This window comes from Typopeltis vanoorti, chromosome 3 (assembly GCF_054136105.1).
Source record: "Typopeltis vanoorti isolate ZY-2024b chromosome 3, IOZ_Tvanoo_1.0, whole genome shotgun sequence".
Lineage (NCBI taxonomy): Eukaryota > Metazoa > Arthropoda > Arachnida > Uropygi > Thelyphonidae > Typopeltis > Typopeltis vanoorti.
This window is the reverse complement of record NC_143551.1, coordinates 105,921,288-105,946,626: the sequence shown is the minus strand read 5'-3', so window position 1 is coordinate 105,946,626 and position 25,339 is coordinate 105,921,288. Positions and strand designations below refer to the sequence as shown.

General features: G+C 37.0%; 1 protein-coding gene across 1 annotated transcript in view; it reads right to left on the bottom strand.

The window, feature by feature from the left end:
- spg (dedicator of cytokinesis spg) overlaps positions 1–25,339 on the bottom strand; it is an 869,351-nt gene that overhangs the window by 782,310 nt on the left and 61,702 nt on the right. The window contains exon 3 of the mRNA XM_090390789.1: positions 189–229. Coding sequence (XP_090246915.1) covers positions 189–229 — 41 coding nt within the window. The remainder of the gene's footprint in view (positions 1–188; positions 230–25,339) is intronic.

Here is a 25,339-nt window from a genome sequence, read left to right as displayed (position 1 = left end):
GTACGTTAATGGGTTGGCTGCTTTAAGTGGTAATAAATTGCATATACTGTAAGCAAAAGAGTTACTGTATTAATATGATGAAGAAAACTCTCATGTTGTAAGTCATGATATTTATCACAGCCCACTACACAGTGAACAGTTTGATGCATATTTTATAATCTTTTATAGCATTAAAAAGATCAGCTCACCTTTAATGACTTGTTTCTTGTTGAGAAGCCTCTAAACCAACCTAAAATAAAAATACATAACGATTGTTAAAATTCCACAGCCTTTATACTTTATATTATAAGGTAATATTTACTATAAGAAATTGATAGTAATAGTCTGATATTAAATAAGCTATGTTATGAATTTCCTGTTACATACTCTCAGGTGTTCAAAGCTACTATGACAGCCTTGCATGATTAAGTTTACACCATCATTAATCACCTATCAACAATTTTCCTCCAAATTATTTTATTACTTGTCAGCACTCCAATGTTGCCATATCTAATATTTTGTTCTTCTAATGCACTTCTGACTGAATCAATCCACCTAGACCTTGGTCTTCCTCTGGGTCTTTTTTCTATCACCTTAGCATCAAACACCTGTTTTGCTAACCATTCTTCTCCCATTCTGTTTAAGTGACCATACTAATCTTAGATTATTCCTGTTCACACATTCTTGAATGCAAACAATCTCATGATCCTTAGTAACGTGTTCATTTTTAATATAATTCTATCATATGCTACTGTGAGAATGTGCACTGTAGTGAAGGGGAGAATACACACACACACACAAACAAATGAATTAATTTATATACAGTCATCCCTCGATTTATGTCCCTTCGAGTTACATCCATTCGAAGATATGTCTGTGATCCCATAAGGGAATAAATAATATTTTCGACTATACAGTAATCCTTCGAGTAGTGTGTTTTCAATTTAGTGCGTCATTTTTTTATACCCAAATTCGATTAGTGCGCCTCTAAAATTCAATTAGTGTGCCTATATACTGTACATCTTAAAAAAAAATGCTAACTATTTTAAAAAATCACTCACCAGAATGAATTAATTTAGTTACCAATTTAAAACATTTTACAAAGTTATTTTTAATGGCATACTACACTACTTCCATGTACACTATGTATACTATGTTCCAAATTTTTACTGCCAAAATTTATGTCGTCTGCTATAGTAAGCCCACAGATTCGAGACTCCTTCAACACTTCTGCACGTCACAAAAAGGGGAATCCATTCTGATAATAGGGTAATCAATCCGTCTTCCGGGATGAGTTGTTTATTATTACACGTCGGAAAATTAATTTCTCTTTTATGATCATTGCAGGTTTTAAAGTGGTAACTATATTGTTTGTATAACAGTTGGGAAATTTTATCTATAAAGCACGTGATTTCGAGTGCTGGCGACCAATTCGTACATCCTTCATATTTCTTTCTCCCCTTCAATGATAACATCCAAGAATTAATTAAATCTCATTCTGAAGAATTGAGTGATTCCGACCTGCTAAATTTAGATGCACAGCAGGAAGATCCTGAAGAATATGAAGAAAATTTAACCACTGATAGTTAGCCAAAAGAGATTTCACAGAAACAATTTGAAAATATTTTTCGTACAATCGAAGTTTTTAAGCAGCAATGCTTAGAGGCTGATCCTGATGAAGAGAGAAACAGTAAAATTTGCAGAAGAGTAGAAGAGGCAATAGGGCCATACCGTCGGTTGTATGGAAAAAAGAAACAAAATGCCCACCAAACTATGTTAGCTCAATTCTTTGTTAAAAAGTAGAATAATAAAATTCATATTCTGAATATGTTTTATTGAATTCGGCTTCATGGTTTTCCTTTAACTAGGCCCTGAGACATGCCTTAATTCTTTTATAAAAAACTTAAAGAGTCAAAAAAGAAATCTGAGGAACGAATTATACATTTTCCCATAGGTTACTATATTCTGATTAGTGCATTTCAATTAATGTGCCTGTTTTAAAAGAACACATTAGGCGCACTAATCGAGGAATTGCTGTACTTTCAAACAAGATGCAAGCGAGCATAAAGTAAAAAGGCTTCTATTTTAGCAACAATGCATTCAGCGGCAACCTCTCTCAGTAGTCTGCACGTGTCTTCAAGAAATAGGTTATTTATGTATTTATCTTTAAATATTTTGCAATATTTTGTGCAACATGGTCCCTATATGCCCAATCAAAAAATCTAGTCAAGAATCACAGAAAAAGAGGCAAGCAATTGATCTTGAAATGATTGCAAGTTATAAAGCAACATAAAGCTGGTAAGCATGTCAGTGAGTGCATGATGGTCTCATTCTACAGTGACAACCATTTTGAAAAATAAGGATAAAATCATAGAGACTGTGAAAGGATCTGCTTCCATTAAATTGACGATAGTGACGAAGCAACAACAACAAAGTCCTATCAGTGATATGGAAAAGCAACTTGCATCATGGATAGAGGGTCTGAACCAAAAGCACATACCCCTTGGCACTAAGACACAGGTGCCTCCAATGGAGGCCTCATCATGAGAAACTATTTCAAAAACATTAATCAAAAATTATCATTACCTGTACAATAACAGTCATATTTTGCCTTCAAATCATTCACCAAAGCACACACAATTGACTGTGGCAACATACTCCACTCATTCACCACTGTCCAAGCAAAAAACCTAGTCCCCCACTGCACTGCCACCCACATTCCTGCTCAATTTGCAAGGATGATCTCTAGTTTTCTTCGCATTATTCATGTACTGAAATATTTCATCCACATCAATTTCATAACCCTTCCTGCCTTCCAAAGCAATTTATATGTCTCTATTACATTCCAACTCATCTGCTGATCAACCAGCTTCTACAATAATAAATTTAGTTTAATCCTTTATCCAAGTGTAAGCAAACAAAGTTTGCACCTGAAAATATCTTCAGGACTGAGGTAAGGTGGTACATCCATTGGCAACTCGTAGCAAAGGTGGAGCAAGTTCTCTCATCACTCCTTGTCTCAGTATCTCCCATAATGCAAACCACATCTCCTTGCAGACATGTATATTGCTATGCATTAAGGGAAGGGCCACTATCCAGACCGGTTTCAACCTTTATTGAAGTCTCGTCAGTGGGAGGCAGACCCAGAGTGGTGATACTAAGGCAGAAGCAATGGAGAGGTCATATTTACATATATGAGTTGCCAACCAGTGTACCACCTTATTATTAAATTACTCTGGATTTAGAGAAAGATGGTGGAAGTTTATTTTGCACTTGGTTAGACTATAATAAATTTAGTTTGTCCTGAACATATTTTCGGGTGCAAATTTTGTTTGCTTACACTTGGATAAAGGATTAAACTAAATTTATTATAGTCTAACCAAGTGCAAAATAAACTTCCAACATCTTTCTCTAAATCCAGAGTAATTTAATAATAAGGTGGTACACCGGTTGGCAACTCTCGTATAGGTAAATATGACCTCTCCATTGCTTCTGCCTTAGTATCACCACTCTGGGTCTGCTTCCCACTGACGAGACCTCAATAAAGGTCGAAACCGGTCTGGATAGTGGCCCTTCCCTTAATGCATAGCAATATGCATTAAGGGAAGGAGATGTGGTTTGCATTATGGGAGATACTGAGACAAGGAGTGATGAGAGCTTGGTCCACGTTTGCTACGAGTTGCCAAGGGATGTACCACCTTACCTCAGTCCTGACGATATTTTCAGGTGCAAACTTTGTTTGCTTACACTTGGATAAAGGATTAAACTAAATTTATTATAGTCTAACCAAGTGCAAAATAAACTTCGAACAGCTTCTACAATCTACAAATCTTCAATCTCTTCTCATATGGACCATCAGTCCTCTCATCATCACAGCCACTTGCCTCTGAATCCACTCCACCTCATCCACATCTCCAAGAAACCCAAGTGACCAGATCTGTGTGCAATAATCCAGATGAGCCTTATGAAAGCCTTACAAAAAGGAACAACCTTCTTATCTTTCAATGTCAGAGCACTCTTCAACAACACATGATAATCCTATAAGCTGCCCTAGCCACTTTTGCAACATGCTCCCAGAACTTCGACTCCCTATCCACCAACACTTCCAAATCCCTGGCCTCATCAAGTTCCTGGAGCACAGTCCCACCAATATGGTACACAGATAGCAATCTTCTCACTCCAAAATACATAACCTCACAATTTGCCATATCAAACTGGCATCCATTCTTCTTTCCCTATACTGCCAGTCTATTCAAATCATCCCACAAAATATCATCATCATCTCCAGCAACCATCACTCTGCTTAACTTCACATGATTTGCAAACATCCAACCATCCACCTCCAGATCACCTCCCATATCATTAATGAACAAATTAAATTAAATAGTAGTAGTGGCCTAAGTACAGAGCTCTGCAGCATGCCACCAGTCACAGGCAATCTACAGGATTGTGCACATGTATAAACCACTATCTGCTATCTCTCCATCAACCACTCTCCTATCCATATCACCAGCCTCATGTTTATACCCATTTGATGTAATTTATGAATCAGGACTCCAAGAGGCATCCCCATCAAACACCCTTGCAAAGTCCAACAGTATGACTATAGCCATTATCTCATCCACTCAGCTGTCACCTTATTATAGAAAGTAAGTTACTGAAGCATGACCTACCCTTCACAAAGCCATGCTGCTCCCCCCCGCCCATACAATATCCCATTCTCATGTCAGAGGCCCAGTGGAGCAAAACAGCACTAAAATAGGACCAAAAATGCTACTCAACTAATCCAACGCAGCATCTTCCTGGACTTCACCTGCTGGCTTAAAACTCAGATATAGATTATATATTGCCCTACATAATGTCCTGTTTACACCAAACAGGGGTAGCAATTTTGATCAGCCATTCTCTTGACACCTTGTCATATGCCTTTTCCATATCTACAAAACGTACATATCCTTGCTATATATAGTAGGTGGCGATTATTGTGATTACTTTGGGCCAGTCGGTTTTTGGTATAATAACCAGCTGATAACATTAAGCAAAGGATAAAAAAAACTGCATCATATATTTCAATTTATTGTTATGAACAACTATTTAAAAAGCAGCAACATAAAATTATTTTACAAACTTATCTAGTGTTGTCTGTCATGTGTTTGAATAAAGTAGTTGATGAATAAATTGCTCATACTCATAATGCCATTTGAAGTTTGTTGCTCTATTATAGGGGTGGCCAACTATGCATACTTTTGGAGCTAAAATAATTTCGGTAAGACATAGAAGAGCTACAACCTTTGACCAATGCGATGGTACGGGAGTGAGTGTGCGCGTGGCTAGGTTGTAATGAGCTTGTAAGAACTACTTTAACTAATTACACACATAATGTAAGGAACTTACTAAGAAAATGGATACAAGGAAGCCCTCTACTAGTAATAAGTAACTAAAATTATTGTTTCAAATTTAAAATTATTTTAATTGTTCAAAGTAAGCTTCACTTAATGTGTTTAAAATTAAACTTTTTTTTAATTGCAATAATTTTTATTAACCCTGTTTTTCTCTCTCTCTCTTCTCTCCTTTTTTATTTTGTTCCTCTTTTTTGTTGTCATCATCATCAAATTCCTGACATGCACCTTCAAGGGGTGTACAGGATATGATAGTACTACATGAAAATTTTTACATCGTTACTAACTTCCTATCTACAATTTTCCTACAAATCAGTCTGCTACTTGTCAAGTCTCTAACATTATCAGATCTTATATTTCTGTCGTTTAAGGCACACTGTACCATGTCAATCCACCTATTTCTGGGTCTTCCTCTGCGTCATTTTCCTGCCAACCTGGCAGAGAACACTTGTTTTTCTAATCTTTCCTCGCCGATTCTGTTTCAGTGACCATACCACCTGAGATTAGCTCTGCTAATGCATTCCTGCATGCCAACAATGTCAAGTTCTTTCCTAATATCCTCGTTTTTAATATGATATTGCCATTGATGCCATCTATTCACACCTCTAATCTTTCTCAGGACTCTCATATCTGCAGTCTCTAGTCATTGGTCAAGTGTTTTACTTCTGACCCAGCTCTCAGATCCATAAGTTAAAATTGGTTTGAACACTGTCTTGTATACAGCTAATTTAGTGTTATAACTAATTTCTCTCTTATTCCATATGAATTATGGTAGGAAGTCAATTTATTCAATTGACTTCCTACCATACCAGCATTGTTGGTTCTGTTGTCTATTTCCATATTTAATTTACCATCTTCACTAAAAATCGTGCCTAAGTAGCTGAAATGTTTTACTTGTTCCACAGGTTCCCCATTCACAACACAATTGACATTTTCAACAATTCTATCTATTTTCATTGTCTTTGTCTTTTTAATGCTCACCTTCATACCATATCTATTACAACAGTTATTCAATTTAGTCAGGGATTCTTGCAAACTTGTAGCGGATTTATTTAGAAGTATAACATCGTCCGCATAAAGCAAAGAGCTGACATTAACATCTCCAATTCTGATATCATGTTTAATACCACTTTCCTTCATAATGTGATCCATATAGATAATGAATAACAGAGGGGATAATGTACATCCTTGTCTCACACCACATTTAACATTAAACCATCTTCCTGTACTTCCTTCAATTCTAATTGCCGTCTTACAACGCAAATACAGACTAAGTATTGCTTGATATAATGCCCCACTGACAGTATAGAACTGTAGCATATTGAATAGCTTCTCTCTTGGCACCTTGTCATATGCCTTTTCCAGATCGACAAAACTTAAACACAGTTCTTGTTATATTCCCATGCTTTCTCAACTATTTGTCGTAAAGTGAAAAGCTGATCCTGACAGCCTCTATTTGGCCTGAATCCAGCTTGTTCTTCACCAAGCTTTTCTTCACAAATTCTTCTCAACTGTTTCTCAAATATGCTTGCATAGATCTTGCCAGGAACACTCAGTAGGGAAATACCTCTGTAATTCTCACATTCAGTTTTATTTCCCTTTTCATATATGGGTACTATTAGAGCTCTACTAAAATCATCTGGAATTCGTCCCTTTGTCCAGGCTTTCTGAACTATGCAGTGCAGCCATTGTAAGACTTTTATATCACCATATTTCAGCATTTCTGGTCGAATATCATCTACTCCTGCTGCCTTTTCACATTTCAAGCCTTTGATGGCTTTTTCTACCTTCAAGTATGGATATGTGTTCCTGACTGTATGCCTGTGTTTGTGTATGTGTGTTGTTTTACCACTGTGCTATCACTGCTTGTTTCATTTAGCAATTTTCAAAGTAATTACTCCATACTTCAAGAATATCTTTTTCTCCTGTTTTCATGTAACCTTTATCATCTCTAACTCCTTTTACAAATGTAAGAAAGCTAAACAGTGTGTAAAACTAGCTAAACAAAAGTCATGGGAGGACTTTGGCAAGAATATAGAAAATAAATATCAAGAAGGTGGCAAAATATTCTGGAGGTTGTTGAAAAAGCTTAGGAATGGAGGAAAGAGTGCTGTAAAAGGAATTAGAGATGATAAAGGTGAAATGAAAACAGGAGAAAAAGATATCCTTGAAGTATGGAGTAATTACTTTGAAAAACTGCTAAATGAAACAAGCAGTGATGACAGCACAGTGATAAAAAACACTGACCAGGCATGCAGTCAGGAATACATATCCATACTTGAAGTAGAAAAAGCCATCAAAGGCTTGAAATGTGGAAAGGCAGCAGGAGTAGATGATATTCGACCAAAAATGCTGAAGTATGGTGGTATAAGAGTCTTACAGTGGCTGCACTGCATAGTTCAGAAAGCCTGGACAGAGGGACGAATTCCCGATGATTGGAGTAGAGCTCTCATAGTACCCATATATATAAAGGGAAATAAAACTGAATGTGAGAATTACAGAGGTATTTCCCTACTGAGTGTTCCTGGCAAGATCTATGCAAGTATACTTGAGAAACGGTTGAGAAGAATTGTGGAAGAAAAGCTTGGTGAAGAACAAGCTGGATTCAGGCCAAATAGAGGCTGTCAGGATCAGATCTTCACTTTACGACAAATAGTCGAGAAAGCATGGGAATATAACAAAGATCTGTATTTAAGTTTTGTCGATTTGGAAAAGGCATATGACAAGGTGCCAAGAGAGAAGCTATTCAATACGCTGCAGTTATATGGTGTCAATGGGGCATTATATCAAGCAATACTTAGTCTTTATTTGAGTTGTGAGTCAGCAGTTAGAATTGAAGGAAGTACAGGAAGATGGTTTAATGTTAAATCTGGTGTGAGACAAGGATGTACATTATCCCCTCTGTTATTCATTATCTATATGGATCACATTATGAAGGAATGTGGTATTAAACCTGATATCAAAATTGGAGATGTTAATGTCAGCTCTTTGCTTTATGCGGATGATGTTATACTTCTAAATAAATCCGCTACAAGTCTGCAAGATTCTCTGACTAAATTGAATAGCTGTTGTAATAGATATGGTATGAAGGTCAGCAATAAAAAGACAAAGACAATGAAAATAGGAAGAATCATTGAAAATGTCAACTGTGTTGTGAATGGAGAACCTGTGGAACAAGTAAAACATTTCAGCTACTTAGGCACAATTTTTACTGAAGATGGTAAACTAAATATAGAAATAGACAACAGAATCAGCAAAGCTGGTATCGTGGGAAGTCAATTGAATAAATTCATATGGAATAAGAAAGAAATTAGTCGGAACACTAAATTAGCTGTATACAAGACTGTGTTCAAACCAATTTTAACTTACGGATCTGAGAGCTGGGTCAGAAGTAAAACACTTGACCAAAGACTAGAGACCGCAGATATGAGAGTCCTGAGAAAGATTAGAGGCGTGAACAGATGGCATCAATGGCAATATCATATTAAAAATGAGGATATTAGGAAAGAACTTGACATTGTCAGCATCCAGGAATGCGTTAGCAGAGCTAATCTCAGATGGTATGGTCACTTAAATAGAATGGGAGAGGAAAGATTAGCAAAACAAGTGTTCTCTGCCAGGTTGGCAGGAAAACGACCCAGAGGAAGACCAAGATATAGGTGGATTGATACGGTACAAAGTGCCTTAGACGATAGAAATATAAGATCTGATAATGTTGGAGTCTTGACAAGTAACAGACTGATTTGGAGGAAAATTGTAGATAGGAAGTTAGTAATGATGTAATTTTTTCATGTAGTACTGTCATATCCTGTACACCCCTTGAGGGTACATGGCAGGAATTTGATGATGATGATGATGAACTCCTTTTACAGCACTCTTTCCTCCATTTCTACTCTTCTTCAACAACCTCCAGAATATCTTACTACCTTCTTGATATTTATTTTCTATGTTCTTGCAAAAGTCCTCCCATGACTTTTGTTTAGCTAGTTTTACACAGTGTTTAGCTTTCTTACATTTGTCTCTGTATTCTCTAAGAGCACAAGCTGACTTTTTTGCCAGGAACTTTTGATATGCTTTCTTCTTTTCCTTCACTGCCTCTTTAACTTCCTGTGTCCACCATGGAGTTCTAATTTTTCTATCCTTGCAGACAACCTCACCACATGCCTCTCTAGCTGAATCAATCAGGGTTTTCTTCAAGGCTTGCCACTTAATCTCCAAGGTTTGGTTCCTGTTCTCAAACTCTTTCATTTTTTCTTCAATAATCCTTGTGTATTTTAGTCTACAATTCACATCTGAGAGCTGCTCAACTTTTATTCACTTTAAAACTTTCTTACATGTCATTCTTTTCAATATGAAATTCAATTTTATCCTGCTCAAGACTAAATAGTGATCACTTCCAATTTCAAATCCTCTGTACATTCAGGTGTCCTGCATCAAGGTGAAAACATCACTATCAATAATAACATAGTCAATGAGACTATTCTTATTCCTTGCCTCTTCTCTCCATGTGAATTTGTGCACATTTTTATTATTATTATTATATTATTATTAAACAAGACCTCATGGAGTCAAAGACTCATCTAGGAGGTCCTTTTATCTCACACACATCTCATCATACCGTGTCTTAAACACATTCAAACTCATTGCAGACACCACACTCTCAGGCAAGGCATTCCAATCACTCACAACTCTGCACGAAAAAACCTGCCTCTCACTCCCCTACTCACACCCTCTTTATACAGTTTCCAGGGATGACCACTGGTTCTCCCCTGATCTCCCACTATTCTCTGTAGAACTTCTCCACCATTGATCCCATAACAACCCCTTACCAACTTGTAGGCCTCTATCATATATCCCCTCTTCCTGCTCTCCACTAGACAGCAAATTACATCTTTTCAATCTTTCCTCATACTCGACATTCCAGAGGCCAGAAACTACCTTAGTCAGTCGCCTTTGGACCCTTTCCAACATCTCTTCATCCTTCTGAAAACCAGGTGACCAAATCTGGGCACAATAGTGCATGTGTGGCCTAATCAAAGCCTTATACAATGGAACAAGAATCTCCCTACTTCTACACGTCAGTGTCCTCTGCATCATTCCCAGAAGTCTCTGTGTTGTCTTCACAATTTTGGCGATGTGTTCACTAAATTTTAGATCCTTATCCACTATCACCGCCAGATCTCTTATTTCCTCTACTTCCAACAATATATTCTCACCAAGTATAAATTCTGCATCCCATCTTTGTTTTCCAAATTTTAAAACCTTACATTTTGCAACATTGACCTCACATCCCCATTTGCTTGCCCAATCACTCAATTCATTCAAGTCTTCTTGCAAGGCCACAACATCTTCACTACTCTTTATGGTTCATCCCAACTTTGAATCATCTGCAAACAACTGAATATCTCTATCCAAATCTTCGCCAATATCATTAATATACAAGTTAAATAGTAATGGCCCCAAAACAGACCCCTAAGGCACTCCGCTAGTGACTTTCCTTTTCCTGGATATTGCACCCCCATACACAACTTGTTGATACCTATCAGATAGCCAGTCTCCAATCCAATGCACTAATCTAATATCCAACCCCCATCTGCTCTAGTTTGACTATCAATTTATCATGAGGTACTCTATCAAAAGCTTTTGCGAAATCCAAGTATATTACTGTGTATCCTTCTCCTCTGTCCAAGGAAGCAGTCACTTTATTGTAATAAGTAAGTAGATTAATAAAACATGACCTCCCTTTAGCAAATCCATGCTGTCCATCAAAGATTATACCATTGTTGTCAACCCAACTCTGGATCCTAGTTCTCACAAGCTTCTCCAACAACTTAACCACAACACTTGACACAAAGATAGGCCTATCGTTTGATGCTTGAGCTCGATCACCTCCTTTATGAAGTGGCACAATCTTGCCCTCCTTCCACTCTTTAGGAACTTGACCAAGTTCAAGACTCGTATTAAAAAAATATGTCAAGGCAGGTGTCAACTCTCTGGTACATTCCTTCAGAATACACGGTGATATATTATCAAGTCCCACAGCCTTATTTACATCTAGTTTACTCAACTCCCCAAACACCTCTTGCTCACTTACAATCAGTCTCTCCTCCCCATCATCAACTGCTCTTAATCTCTCCATGAAGTCACATTCACAAGATTGAAAGATCTTTATGAACTGCTCATTAAGTATCTCCTCCACACATTCTGCAACAGCTGTCTTTATACCATTTTCTCCAATCAATATCATCCTTTCATAATCATTCTTTCTTTTGCTGGCTACATATCGAAAGGACTCCCTAGGATTCTTTTTAGCTTCATTAGCTAACTGCTGTTCATACCTCTCTTTAGCTACTCTCACCAACCAAGTCACCCTCCTTGCCTGGTCTTTGTAGAGCTCATGAAATTGGTTACTTCCACTTCTCTTATGCTGCCTCCACAATGCCCTTTTTCTCTCTATTGCATGCTTAATCTCTTTATTCATCCATCTCACACCTACCTTATTTAACCTTCTCACCCATGGTATACATTTAGACATTGCATCTACTAAGTAGTTTTTGAAAATCCTCCAAGCTGCATTGATATCTTTTCCAGCTAACTCCTCATTCCATGATACACCTGCAAGCTGTTTCCTGAGCTCTTCATAATCACCCCCCCTTGTAGTTCCACATATACCCTTTTTTCACAGGGGTCCTTGCACTGCTGGCAACCATCCAGGTAATCACCTCATGGTCACTTTCACCAATTGGTGGATGATTTGACACCTCATTGATAATTACATCCTCCGATGAGATGACCAAATCCAAGACCCTTAATCCTCGTGTGCCCTCTGTTACATACTGTCTGAGGTAGTTATCCCTCAAAAACTCAAGAAACTCATTTTCTTTACTTCCAGTTGCTACCTCATCATTCCAGTCTATATTGCCATAATTAAAATCATGGCAATAATGATCACCCGTTTCTTATTTGCTTGGCTTATTTGACTATACATTTCACTATCACCACCATCCACATTACCAGGTCTATAACAACATTCCACCAAGTATTTGATTCTATTCACCTCTGTCTCACACCATACTGCCTCAAAACCACTGGCCCTATTTCCCTCTTGCATCTCTACCTTGTATGGACATAACTCTTTCTCTATCATCAATAGCACTCCCCCTCCCTTTTTACCCCTTCTATCCTCACGAAACACATCATACCTTTCCATCTCTATTCCTGTCAGGATGTCGTCCTCATCTAACCATGTCTCACTTATTCCGACAATCTCTGGGTGCACAGACGCAATTAGTGCAACCATTTCATCCGCCTTGTTTCTTATACTTCTAGCATTGGTATACAAACACAACAACTCATTTCTGGATTTACAGCTAGTTCCACTGATACCACTCACTCGATGCGATCTCTTCATGCTGGACTGGGGCCATTTCCCTTTCTGCTTCTTCATTTTAGAACCCTTTGCAATTCCATCTGTTTCCTCTTGATCCCTGGTCATCCCATTACTTTTCTGCCCACACATGCTCTCACCTCCTCTTGGAGCATCCACTTTTCTCATGCTGTGTACCCCTGTCCACCCTGAGCCTCCCCGTTTCCCTGCTCCTCTTGCACACCCATTCTCTCATTTTCTATACTCATGCCACTCACTTCCCCATTCATTTCCACTTCTTCAATTATGTTGGAACATGGTATTAGTAATAACCAGTCCATATCCTGAGCAGAAATCCAACAGGTATTTGCCATTATTATTGGCTTTGCTCTTTTCTCCAAATTTTCCCAAAATATTTTTGTATGTCTGACAATCATTTCCTACTCTGCTATTTAGATCCCCAACAAGGACCAACTTTTCCTTTTTTCATTGTGTCAGTTGCTTTTTCTAAAGCATCAAAAAATTCCTCCATTTCTACTTAGTAGAACCTTCTGTGGGATCATAGGCACAAATAAGTCTCATTGTCCAATTCCCAATTCTGATATTTGCCAACATCACTCTACTTGTGACTGCCTGCCATTCAAGAAGATTAGCCTCATATTTTGTGTTGAATACTATGGCTATTTCTTCTTTTTCTTTGCCTTGATTGTCATTTCCTGAATATAACATTTTGTATTTATTGTTCAGAAAGATCTCACTAGTTTTTGTCTTTTTTGTTTCAGTCACCCCTATTATGTCGATCTGGTACTTATCTAATTCCTCAGCTAGCTCCATTTCTTTGCCATTCAGGCTTCTTACGTTGATAGTACCGATCTTTAACTCTGGTGATTGAGTTGGGGTGTGCTTTCAGATTTGTTCCAATAGTTGACTTTTCGCTGTTCTCCCTGGTTCCCTGGCAAAAACAACGGGGGCTTTGTTTAATCGGGTGACGCCCCAGCCGGCATGAAATTTTGTCATGTTGTACCATCATTTTCTATATTGGTTTAAACCAATAAGAATACAATTTGGTCGGCTAAATCCCAAATTGCCAGCCCATCCTCATTCGTTCAGTATCCAGGTAGATACCCAACAGGGTGTACCACGAGAAGGTGAGGATTGGACATTAGGTCAGAAGCCCTGGTCAGTTCTCTGCATTCCTTTACAGGCTATGTGGAGGTCTCCTCTCAGTTATACAGCTTTGACCCTTAAGCTGTATAACTGAGAGGTTATACAGCTTAAGGGTCATTTATTTTTGTTTATATTTTCCTGGTAGATCGTGACAAGCCGTATGCGGCTCACAAGCCATGTTGTGGCCACCCCTGCTCTATGATGTTTTGATAAAACTTATCTAGTGTTGTCTGTTGTGCATTTGAATATAATAGTTCAAGAATAAATTGCTCACACTCGTAATGCCTTTTGAAGTTTGTAGCTCTATGTTGCACATGGCGATGAAGTATTTGTAGAGCTTTTTGCATCTAGGCATTGGTTGGAGGAGCTTCTAAAATTTACTCTTCTATACTTGTATTAGGTTCACTTTCTTCTACTAGTTTAAAGTTCTCATCGGAAGCAGCTTGACATATTTCCGACACTGTCATTGCAGCCACTACTTCAATGTTGTTATCAATATTCAACTAATTTTCAAATTCTTCTTTTGACATACTATCTGGGATTTTATTAAAAATTTCATTTGCAAGATATTCAAATTCTTTGAAAGAAGGAGTTTCAGAGTGTTTTAAAAAATCCACCTTTTTGAAAGCAGTTTTCAATAGTCTTCTTTGAGACTTGTTTCCATGACATTGGTACAAAATGCAATGCATCAAGAAGGGAAATCTTTTTTGCAATTGCACTTGCATCAGATTGGTCTTTCATATAATCAAGTTAAGCTATAATTCGTGCATGAACTTCCCTGTGATAATAAGCTTTAAAAGCTCGTATGATGCCTTGATCACATGGTTGAATTAACAATGTAGTGTTTGAAGGGAAGAATACTTTGATGTTCTTTAACAATAAATTTTTTGCGTGTATAGTACAGTTGTCTACTAACAAGACAATTTTTCACTTTAAGATCCCACTTAACTAATTGTTAAAAATGGCATTAGTCATCCAAGCATTTGCATTAGAACAGTAGTCAACATATAAACTTTTGACACCTTTAAAACATCGAGGATTTTTACTTTTTCCAGTCATTAAGAGCTCTTGTTTCTCTCTGACAGTTATAAGAACTGTCACTTGCTCTTTTGAAGATTTAAATCCTTTAGTACTTTAATTTTTAAACAAATAAGTAAGCTCTGACATTGCACAAAAATAGAGTCCTGTTTCATCTGCATTATAAATATCCTCGGGAGAATATTAAGCAATAATTTTTGGCCACTCGGTCTCAATCTACACATCAGCTGATAAAAATTCAGCACTTTTTTCTTCATCATGAATATGCTTGTGCAATATCTCTTGCTTTTCCACCTGTTAAACCATCCATCAGTTGCAATGAAATTTTCTTTGCCCATTGTTTTTGCAAGTTTTTCTGCTTTTTGATGCAACAAAGGCCCATTAATAGAAGCATTCTTTTCAGGAGCATTACTAAACCAAATTTTTAATGCTGATTCAACTTGAGTATCCTTACCAGATCAGACTGTCTTCTGATCAATGTTCTCATTAGTAAGAGCTGAAGTTTCAATGTTTGATCTGTTTTTTAACATCTTACACAAGAGTGGTTGTGAAATTTTTAAATGTACAGCCGCACTACGCTGACTCATTTTGGACAACTTATCATAGCACTCCAAAATTCTTTGCTTTTCTTGAAAAAGATAAATCTTTACGTTTTTTACTTTTTAGGAGCAGCTAGAAATAAATAAATTGCTTCTGTCATAATGTTAAGGTCTGTGTTGATGAGCACTTAAACTCGAATTCACTTACTGAAAGAGAGTATGAAAATAAACTCGAAAAATCACAATTCGACTGTATTTATATCCACCTACATTTGTCTTTTCTTTTGAGGCAGAAGGTTGGGTAAAATCACTTCTAAAATGATATAATATCAGAGCACAATTTCCAAGTAACACAATCCAAAATGTCACCTGGCATTTCGTGTGGAACCATAAAGCTGGCGATTATGACAAACTTAAGTGACAGCTAGGAGCAGCACATTGGCATAATTAGCTACAAGGAGTGAATATCCATAGTGCATTTGAAGTAGTCGGGGAAAGTGAATGAGTAGCAATATAAAGCAGGAGATGCTAAAAGCTCAGTGGAAAGAATATAAACAAAAAGGTGATCAGCATGCTGATGAGCAATACAAAGCGCAAGCAAAAAGTATAGTATACTTTTTTTTTTATTTATTCGTGTGAGGTTCAACTTGCCATGTCTCAGTGCCATTATAAGGTATTTGAGGTGTTTTATAAAAAAGTTGTTGCCATTTCAGGTTTTGATGGCTTTTTCTACCTCAAGTATTGCTATGTACTTCTGATTGTATTCCTCTTGAATATGGATACTATTCTGTCATAAAGATGGCAGTAATGCAACATCACAGAAAGATAGCATTGACTTCCTAGTATCATTCTTATGTGGAGCATAATTTATGCATAGGATAGACAAGATACAGCTTAGGGCCTTACAAGTTCCTATGCCTTAATATAGATAAAATAATAAATAAATAATTTATAAATAATGTACATTAGTATAGAAAATAATGAAAAATACTGTTGTTGCTGTTATAGACTGCTTTTGATTATTTCTTCTTTTACTTATGGTGAAAAACAACATTAGAATATACTTCTGATTATTTTTACATATGCCTCTTCTTCTTCCTCGGATTTTAGGCTAAGTGGCCTACTCCAGTCTCATAGCATCACTTTCTTGGTCTTCTAATTATTTTTGCATTTATTTTATGTCTATATGTCGCTTCTTGGAAACAATAAATTATAAACTGATATATGAATGGTAAGCACTAAATTGGAGACTGTTGACTTTGTTTAGTGCAAGTTTCATGATTTAGCTACTACATTTCAGCATCAATCAAAGATGAAACAAGTGTAACCAATTAAATCCACCCAGTTTTGTCCCACCTTTCCCTAATGGTCATTGCTTATTGAAACTGAAACATATCACAGTTTATTTCAGATTGTTTCTTGTTACTTTTTTATTTTTAATTTAAAGTGAATTAGATTGTCTGTTTTCAGTGTTTTATGTTAATACGTATGTGTGATCTTGTTAAAGTGAACAACACTAAGTATAATTTAACAAAACAATTACATTTATTTAAATTGTGAGATGAGTTAAAAACATATTTTATGCAACATAATTTACAGAAAATAATTATTTAGCAACAATAATATAATAATCTGAATGAAGAATTAATTCGCACAATCTCCCTTACAATACTGTAATAAAATGTTATTTTTATTATTAGGATTAAAACTTAATAGAAGTTCTGTAAAGCATGTATAAGAAAAGAAATAATAAATTATTAAAGACTCACTTATCAAGTTTACCTAATATTGACCAGTACAGGGTGGCCATAATTAAGGAAAACATGTTTCAAGTTTTTCACTTCATTATACTATAAAGTAAAGATGCCAAGAAATTATATTCTTATATTCAAAGAAATTATATGCAATGGACATATCCTTATGGGCATGTATAATGCTATGCATTATGGAAAGGGCCATACCCAAACAGGTTTTGACCTTTATTGAGGTCTCATCAGGCAGAGCTAGACCCAGAATTGATACCAAGGTTGAAGTAATGCAGAAGTAATATTTTCAAATGACTTCTGCATTATGACTTCTGATGCAAGTAGCCAAAAGGTGTCACAACGTGTTACTAAAATTATATTTTTGGTTTCATCCTTTATCCAAGTGTAAACAAACAAAGTCTGCATATGAAGTCACTTCACGACTGGACTATATGTATATAGAGGTTAATGACTTCACAATTGCCTTAGTATTCCATAATGCAATGCACATATCCTTACATTTCTCCAATACCTTAGCCACCACTCCTGAGATGTGGATTAGACTATAATTTGCTACTTTCTGTCTTGGAGCCTCCTTTATGCAATGAACTATTTTGCCATTTTACTTTCTACTACTGAGGCTCAAATTAAACAGCTTGGTCAGAGAAGCTGATAATTCCCTTGCATATTCTTGTAATACACAAACCGATATGCCATCTAATTCCATGGTTATGTTCATATTGAGGTTCTGCAATATTTTAAGAGTATCTCCATTTCTTCAACCTCTGTTCTCCTATCAGTCAATGTCACCACCTAGATTGCACACTCCTGTACAATGCTCACTCAGCAATTCAACTTTTGCCATATAGCAAAAGAACTCCTCAGGGGTTTCTTTTGGCCTCATCAGCTTTCTCTCATAATTAGCTTTGACCTTCCTTACCATACTGGTTATTCTTCTTGCCTACACCTTACACTGCCCATGGGCATGCTGATCACCTTGTTCTTCATAATCCCTCCACAACCTTTTCTTTGTGTTCAATTCCTGTCTAATGAAGCTATTCAAGCTATCTAACTCCTACCTGATTTATTCTTCTGACTCTAGGTATATATATTTAGATACTGCATTCTTCAAGCATCCCTTGACCACCTCCCATGCACCAACAACATCTCTTCCCCCCCCTCGAAATTCTTATGCCATTGCTCTGCTGAAAGCAGTCTCCTCAAGGTTGACATAATCACCTGCTTTGTAATTCTGCATATATCCCTTCTTAATAGAAATTCTACATGTCTGGCAATCTCCCAGGTCAAGACTATATATGATCACTTTCTCCAAGCAGAAGCAGAGTTGCTAGATTGGTTAATGTTAAGTTCTCTGATGCAATGATTAGATCTAGCACTCTTGAACCGTGTGTCCCCCTTCCATTATATGTTGCCTCAGGTAACTATCTCTCAGCAACTGTATAAATTCCATTTTCTTCCCTGCCTTGACCATTCCTCCTCCCAATCTATGTCCCCATAGTTGAAATTCCCCATAATAATTACTCAATCTGTACTTATCATGCTAATTTGTGAGTGCATGTCATCTACATACTCCTATATACCCCCTGGATTATAGCAGCAGCCAGCTACATATTTAGTCTTACTGGCCTCCATCTCACACCAGATAGCCTCAAATAAACTGTTCTCTTAAACCCTGTCCCCCTGATGTACTTCTTTACATAATCTACCTTACAAAAAATTATTCCACAAACAGAAGAGCAACAATGACATTAGAAACCACAACTGTAACAAAAGAAGTCAAACAAGGCTGCTCACAAAATTCTTGCTGTGGACTAGATTTCTAGAACATCTAGTATGACTCATTATTAAGACTCTATCCCTACTGAAACCATAGTAATAGTTTTTGCTGATGATGAGCTGATAATAATTCAAGGATGCAACGGCTTACAGATAGAAGTAAGAGCCAACAAATAACTTTTTAAAATTGCAGAGTGGTGCACGAGAAGAAAGTTACTTTCAATAGCACCAAGTCTAAAGTGCTCCACACCTCACATAAACAATCAAAACAACCTATAACGGTCTTCCTAAACAGGGAAGTTCTAGATGGAGTAAATTAAAATACTTATGAGTAATAAAAGATAACAAATTTAACTTCTCATATGTTGACAAAAAAGGCTTACAAACTGTAAACCTTCTAGCTAAGTTGACAAGGATAAACTGTAACTGGGCCAATGAGAACTGAAAACGATATATACCAAAGCTTTGCTACCACTCAATATCGTATGCTGCATCAGCTTGGAAAGATGCACTAAAATAAAAGAAAAACCAACAAAAGTTAAACAGAGTTCAACACCTTATAGCCATTAATATAATTAAAGGATATAGGATAATATCTTTCAAGACGGCTTGCATTATTGATGGTCAAACACCAATCTGCCTGAAGATGCAAGAGATCTATCTTATGATGTCACTTCCAGAAGATATAACAGAAATGCCAACATTGATCCAAACAACTATGAACTTCCACTTATATGGCCTACAGTAAGAGGCCTCACACTATGAAGAAAATATACAAAGAGCTGAAAGTAACAAATACATGTACACCAATGGAAGTAAAACAGAAGGAAACATCAGTTATTCCTTCATAGTATAGTAACACACAATCCATTATACACAAACGCTGTTTTAGACTGCATCCCCTCTATTCAAACAACCAAGCAAAATAACTTGCTATAGTTTATTCACTCACATATCTACAGGAATAAGAACTCAACACCTCTCATGAAAAGACTGCAACAATTTACTGTGACAGTAAAAGCACTATTGACAGCATAAAAGATCAGAACAGCCATCTAGCATTAATAGAGTAGACAAGAAATCTGGTATGGAATCTCACTCTAGAGGATGGGAAAAGAAGTTCTAGTGGGTGAGGACACTTACTGGGGTAACAGGAAACAAGAGAACCAATCAACTGGCTAAAGCAGCAACTAGAAATAAATTACCAAAAGTAACCTAAATCAGTTAAAAACACTGGCAGAAGAAATAAGTCTAAGCTTGTGAGAAGAAGAATAGAAAACATCTAAAAACTGATCAACAACAAAAGAATTTATGCCAAGTATCAGAAGCATTTACTCTACTGTCAGTTACTGCAATCCATATCAATGCCCCTAATAGAACACACCATCACTTCAGAACACGGTGGCCTGTGTCGAAACAGGAAAATATATCCAAAAGAATTACTCAAAATTATATATATATATATATAATGATTTGATTATACAGGGTGTTCGGGATAAATTTGACAGTTTCGTAAGGAAAAAGAAAATCTTCTTTGTATCTATTAAATTTAATGAATTGACAAAAAAACATTACAGGCAGAGTTAATTACAATACTATCAACAAGATTTACTCAAAATAACCACCATTAGCATCGATCACAGCTTCAATTCTGCTTCGGAACCTCGAACAAGCTGATGCTACAGTCTCCCTGGGAAGGGCCGCAAAAACTGTTTTAATTTTATCCATTAACTGGGCTTTTGTATTACTGGAAGTGCGATTGGTGTCTTTTTCAACTGCGCCCCATACAAAATAATCCATGGGGTTAAGGTCTGGGGAGTTTGGAGGCCAAACATTTGGACTGGTGAAGTCGTAGAAATTTTCAGACAACCATTTTTGACTTTTCCCAGAGGTGTGGCAAGGGGCCGAATCCTGCTGCCATACATATGGCCTACCATTGCCTACCCTTGTTATCCAGGGCTTGACTACAGTTAGCAACTCCACGAACAAAGCCCGAATTCCAATGCCAGGGTTCTTCAACACCTGTTCCTGCAGATTTGCGAGGAATTCTGCTGTACGAACGCAATCAGATCGTCTGCTAGGGATCTTTCTTCTTGCTACATCCTCGTAGTCACCATTGCAAGTCTCTAGTTCATGCCTGATTGTTTTTACTGTATTCAGGGAGCATTGGGCAGCAGTCGTAATATCCTTATTTTGATGGCGGGCACGAATCATCATGATACAAGTTATTCTCTTCCATGATTCAGGTGGGTTCCAGCTATCCATTCTTTCTGACATCTTGTATGTGAATGAAGAAGGGTCCAAACTTTTAAATGAAGAGAAGTGTGTGTTAATACATGTAACTTACGGAAAAATATAATTAATTATAAATATGCCAAATTTATCCCGAACACCCTGTATACTGTAAAATATGTAGATATAAAGATGTAAATGTAAATATATGTAAATAAATAGAGATGTTAACGTATGAATACATATATACAGATGTAGAAATATAAATGTCATCATCAAATTCCTGACTTATATCCTTGGAGGGAGGGGGGTGCTCATATGATAGTACAACATGAACAGTTACATCATTACTATTTTCCTGCAGATTAGCCTATTATCTGCCAACATGAGAATATTATCATAACTAATAATTAAGGAATTGACAGCATACACTAGAAATATAAATTAAAACAACTTTAATAAATACTTTCCGATATTTCGGCAACGTCACGTTGCCATCTTCTTGAGAACTTAAAATAAAGAACAGGTGCACGTAAGTACTACATAACAGCAAATGAGAAACGAAGCAAGGAAGCTACCATTTTCCTAAAGTTCTGATGGTGCCCCCTGGTGGGCTATATTAGGTGTTCTTGGCCTTTGGGCTGAAGTTCTTCTGATATATGTTTCCCAAATTTGAGGCAGTCTTATGCACCCAAATTTGTTGAGGTTTGGCATGTTCCTAAGGGCTGAGGCTGATTCCATGAATAGTCTTTCATATTTGAACTTGCTGCGGTGTATTACTGTGGCTTTCTTCCACCTCATTCTGTAGCAGGTATCCAGAGCATGGTCTGCCAGCCCAGAGTGGCTGTACTAGTGAAATCGGATGTAGTCCTTGTGTTCTGAGATTCTGATATTTGCTGTTTGGCCAAAGTAGGACAATTTACAGCTGCAAGGGACCTGGTATACACCAGGTAGGTCTAGGGGAAGTGGTTGGTCTTTAGTGGAGTGGATAAGGGATGCCAATTTTCTATATGGTCTGTAACAGGCGGTTAAGTCATGTTTTTTTAGGATTTTGTTGATTTTTTCCGTGGTGATGGATTTAGAGTAATCGTTTTTGTGAACGGGGGGGGGGGGGTTGTGGATAACTGGTTTAAGTGTTTTTTGGATTTTTTAGGGGGGTAGCCATTGGCTGAGAAAGTGTTAAGGATGTGATTTAGTTCAGTGTTAGGGCTTGATCATTTGAACAGAAAAGTTTTGCCCTGTTGTATAGTGTCTTAATAACTCCATTTGTTGTGAGGGGGGGGGGATTGTTGGTGAATGTATCTGCCTGTATGGGTGGGTTTTCTATAAACTGAGAAAACCAAGGTTCCATCAGGTTCGCGGGTGACTAGTGTGTCTAGGAAGGGGAGGTTATCATTTTTCTCTTTTTCCAGGGTGAACTTGATTCTAGGGTGTTGGTTATTTAAGTGTGTTAAGAAGGAGAGGAGTGTATCCAGGCCATGTGGCCAAATAGCGAACACGTCATCAATGTAGTGAAGCCATATGGTAGGTTTTTGTGGAATTGAGTTAAAGGCTTTCTCTTCAAAAGTCTCCATAAAGAAGTTGGCCAAGGGTGGGGAAAGTGGTGAGCCCATGGCTGTCCCCCTATCTGTTTGTAGAATTTTTCCTGCCAAACAAAATAGCCTGAGTTCATTGTGAGCTGAAATAGGGCTGAGATATTGGGAGGAAATTAGCTTGGATTAGCTCTAAGATTTCTTTGAGGGGGACATTTGTGAATAAGGAGGAGACGTCAAAACTGACCATTATGTTGGAGTGTAAGGTTTTCTATACTGGCTTTGAAGTGGGCTGAGTTTTTTATGTGTGATGGTGTATTGCCAGTATAGTGTGAGAGCACTTTGACTAAATACTTAGCTAGTTTGTAAGTGGTGGAATCAATGCCATCCACTATGGGATATAATGACACATTTTCTTTGTGTATTTTTGGGAGCCCATATATACGGGGGGGGGGGGGGGGGGGGAGTCTAGAGTTATATGGTTTTAGTCTGTTAGTATCCACAGGCCAAGAAGTAACCTTCTTAAGGAGCCTATGGAGTTTTCCAATTTGTGAGTTGGTGGGATTGTATTCAATGGGGAGGTAAGTAGCTCGATCTAATAGTAAAGCCTTAAGCTTACCTGTGTAGTCATTATGATTGAGTACCACAGTGGCTTAAAGCACTCAACGCTCTGTCACGTGGTCACAACTTCGCCATTGCTCCTAGAAAATTACCGGCCAAGGAATTCATGATCCAGATTGAACGCGGGATTCGCCACCTTCCAAACCACATCGCCAACGATATTAGATTGGATGTAGCCTGTGTTGTCACAAAAGCAAAACCACCAACATATCCATTAGTGAATACAAGTTGCTACAAGAATTGAAAAAAAAAAAAAAAAAAAAAGAAAAAAAAAAAAAAAGAAATAGTTATCACCAAAGCGGATAAGGGGAACGCCACACAGGACTTTAGGAAAACAGTAGCTTCCTCGCTTCGTTTCCCATTTGAAACAAAGTACTTGTGTAGTACTTGTGTGCACCTGTTCTTTATTTTAAGTTCCCAAGAAGATGGCAACGTGACGTTGCCGAAATATCGGAAAGTATTTATTAACGTTGTTTTAATTTATATTTCTAGTGTACACTGTCAATTTCTTAATTATTAGTTATCATGTTTAACCAGCGTATAAGCCTTTCAACAATATTATCAGATTTTATATGTCTGTCTTCTAAAGTACTTTTCACTGTATCAATCCACCTATATTTTGGTTTTCCTCTGGATCTTTTTCCTGCCAACCTAGCAAAAATGACTTGTTTTGCTAATCTTCCTCTCCCATTCTGTTTAAGTGACCATACCATCTAAGATTAGCTTTGCTAACTCATTCCTGGATGCTAACAATGTCAAGTTCTTTCCTAATATCCTCGTTTTTAATATGACATTGACAATGATGCCATCTGTTCAACCCCCTCTAATCTTTCTCAGGACTGTCATATCTGTGGTCTCTGGTCTTTGGTCAAGTGTTTCATTTCTAATCCAGCTCTCAGATCCATAAGTTAAAATTCGTCTGAACACTGTCTTGTATACAGCTAATTTAGTGTTTTGACTAATTTCTCTCTCTCTTATTTCATATAAATTTATTCAGCTCCCACCATACCAGCTTTATTGATTCTGTTGTCTATTTCCATATTTAATTTACCTCTTCACTAAAAATCGTACTTAAGGAGCTGAATTGTTTTACTTCTTCTATAGGTTCTCCATTCACAATGCAGTTGATATTTTCAAAGCTTCTGGCAATTTTTATTGTCTTTATCTTGTTATTGCTGACCTTCATACCAAATCTATTACAAGAGTTATTCAATTTAGTCAGTGAATCTTGCAGCCTTGTAGTAAACTTACTTAGAAGTATAACATCATCTGCAGAGAGTAAAGAGCTAAGATTAACATCTCCAATTTTGATATCAGGTTTAATACCACTTTCCTTCATAATGTGATCCATATAGATAATAAATAACAGAGAGGATAATGTACATCCTAGTCTGATACCAGATTTAACAGTAAACCATCTTCCTGTACTTCCTTCAATTCTAACTGCTGACTTACAACTCAAATAAAGACTAAGTATTGCTTGATATAATGTTCCATTGACACCATACAACTGTAGCACTTTGAACAGCTTCTCTCTTGGCACCCTGTCATATGCCTTTCCCAGATCTACAAAACTTAAATACAGATATTTGTTATATTCCCACAATTTCTCAACTGTTTGTCGTAACGTGAAAATTTGATCCTAACAGCCTCTATTTGACCTGAATCCAGCTTGTTCTTCACCAAGCTTCCCTTCCACAATCCTTCTCAACCATTTCTCAAGTATACTTGAATAAATCTTACCAGGAACACTCAGTAGGAATATACCTCTGTAGTTCTCACATTCAATTTTATTTCCCTTTCTTTTAGTGTTGCACAGTGATCAGCATTCATTTTTGAAATAATGGACTTTGAAATTATAACACCAACCGTGTTATAAATAACTCTTTTAATTTCCCGATGTTGATGTTAATGATATTAAGAT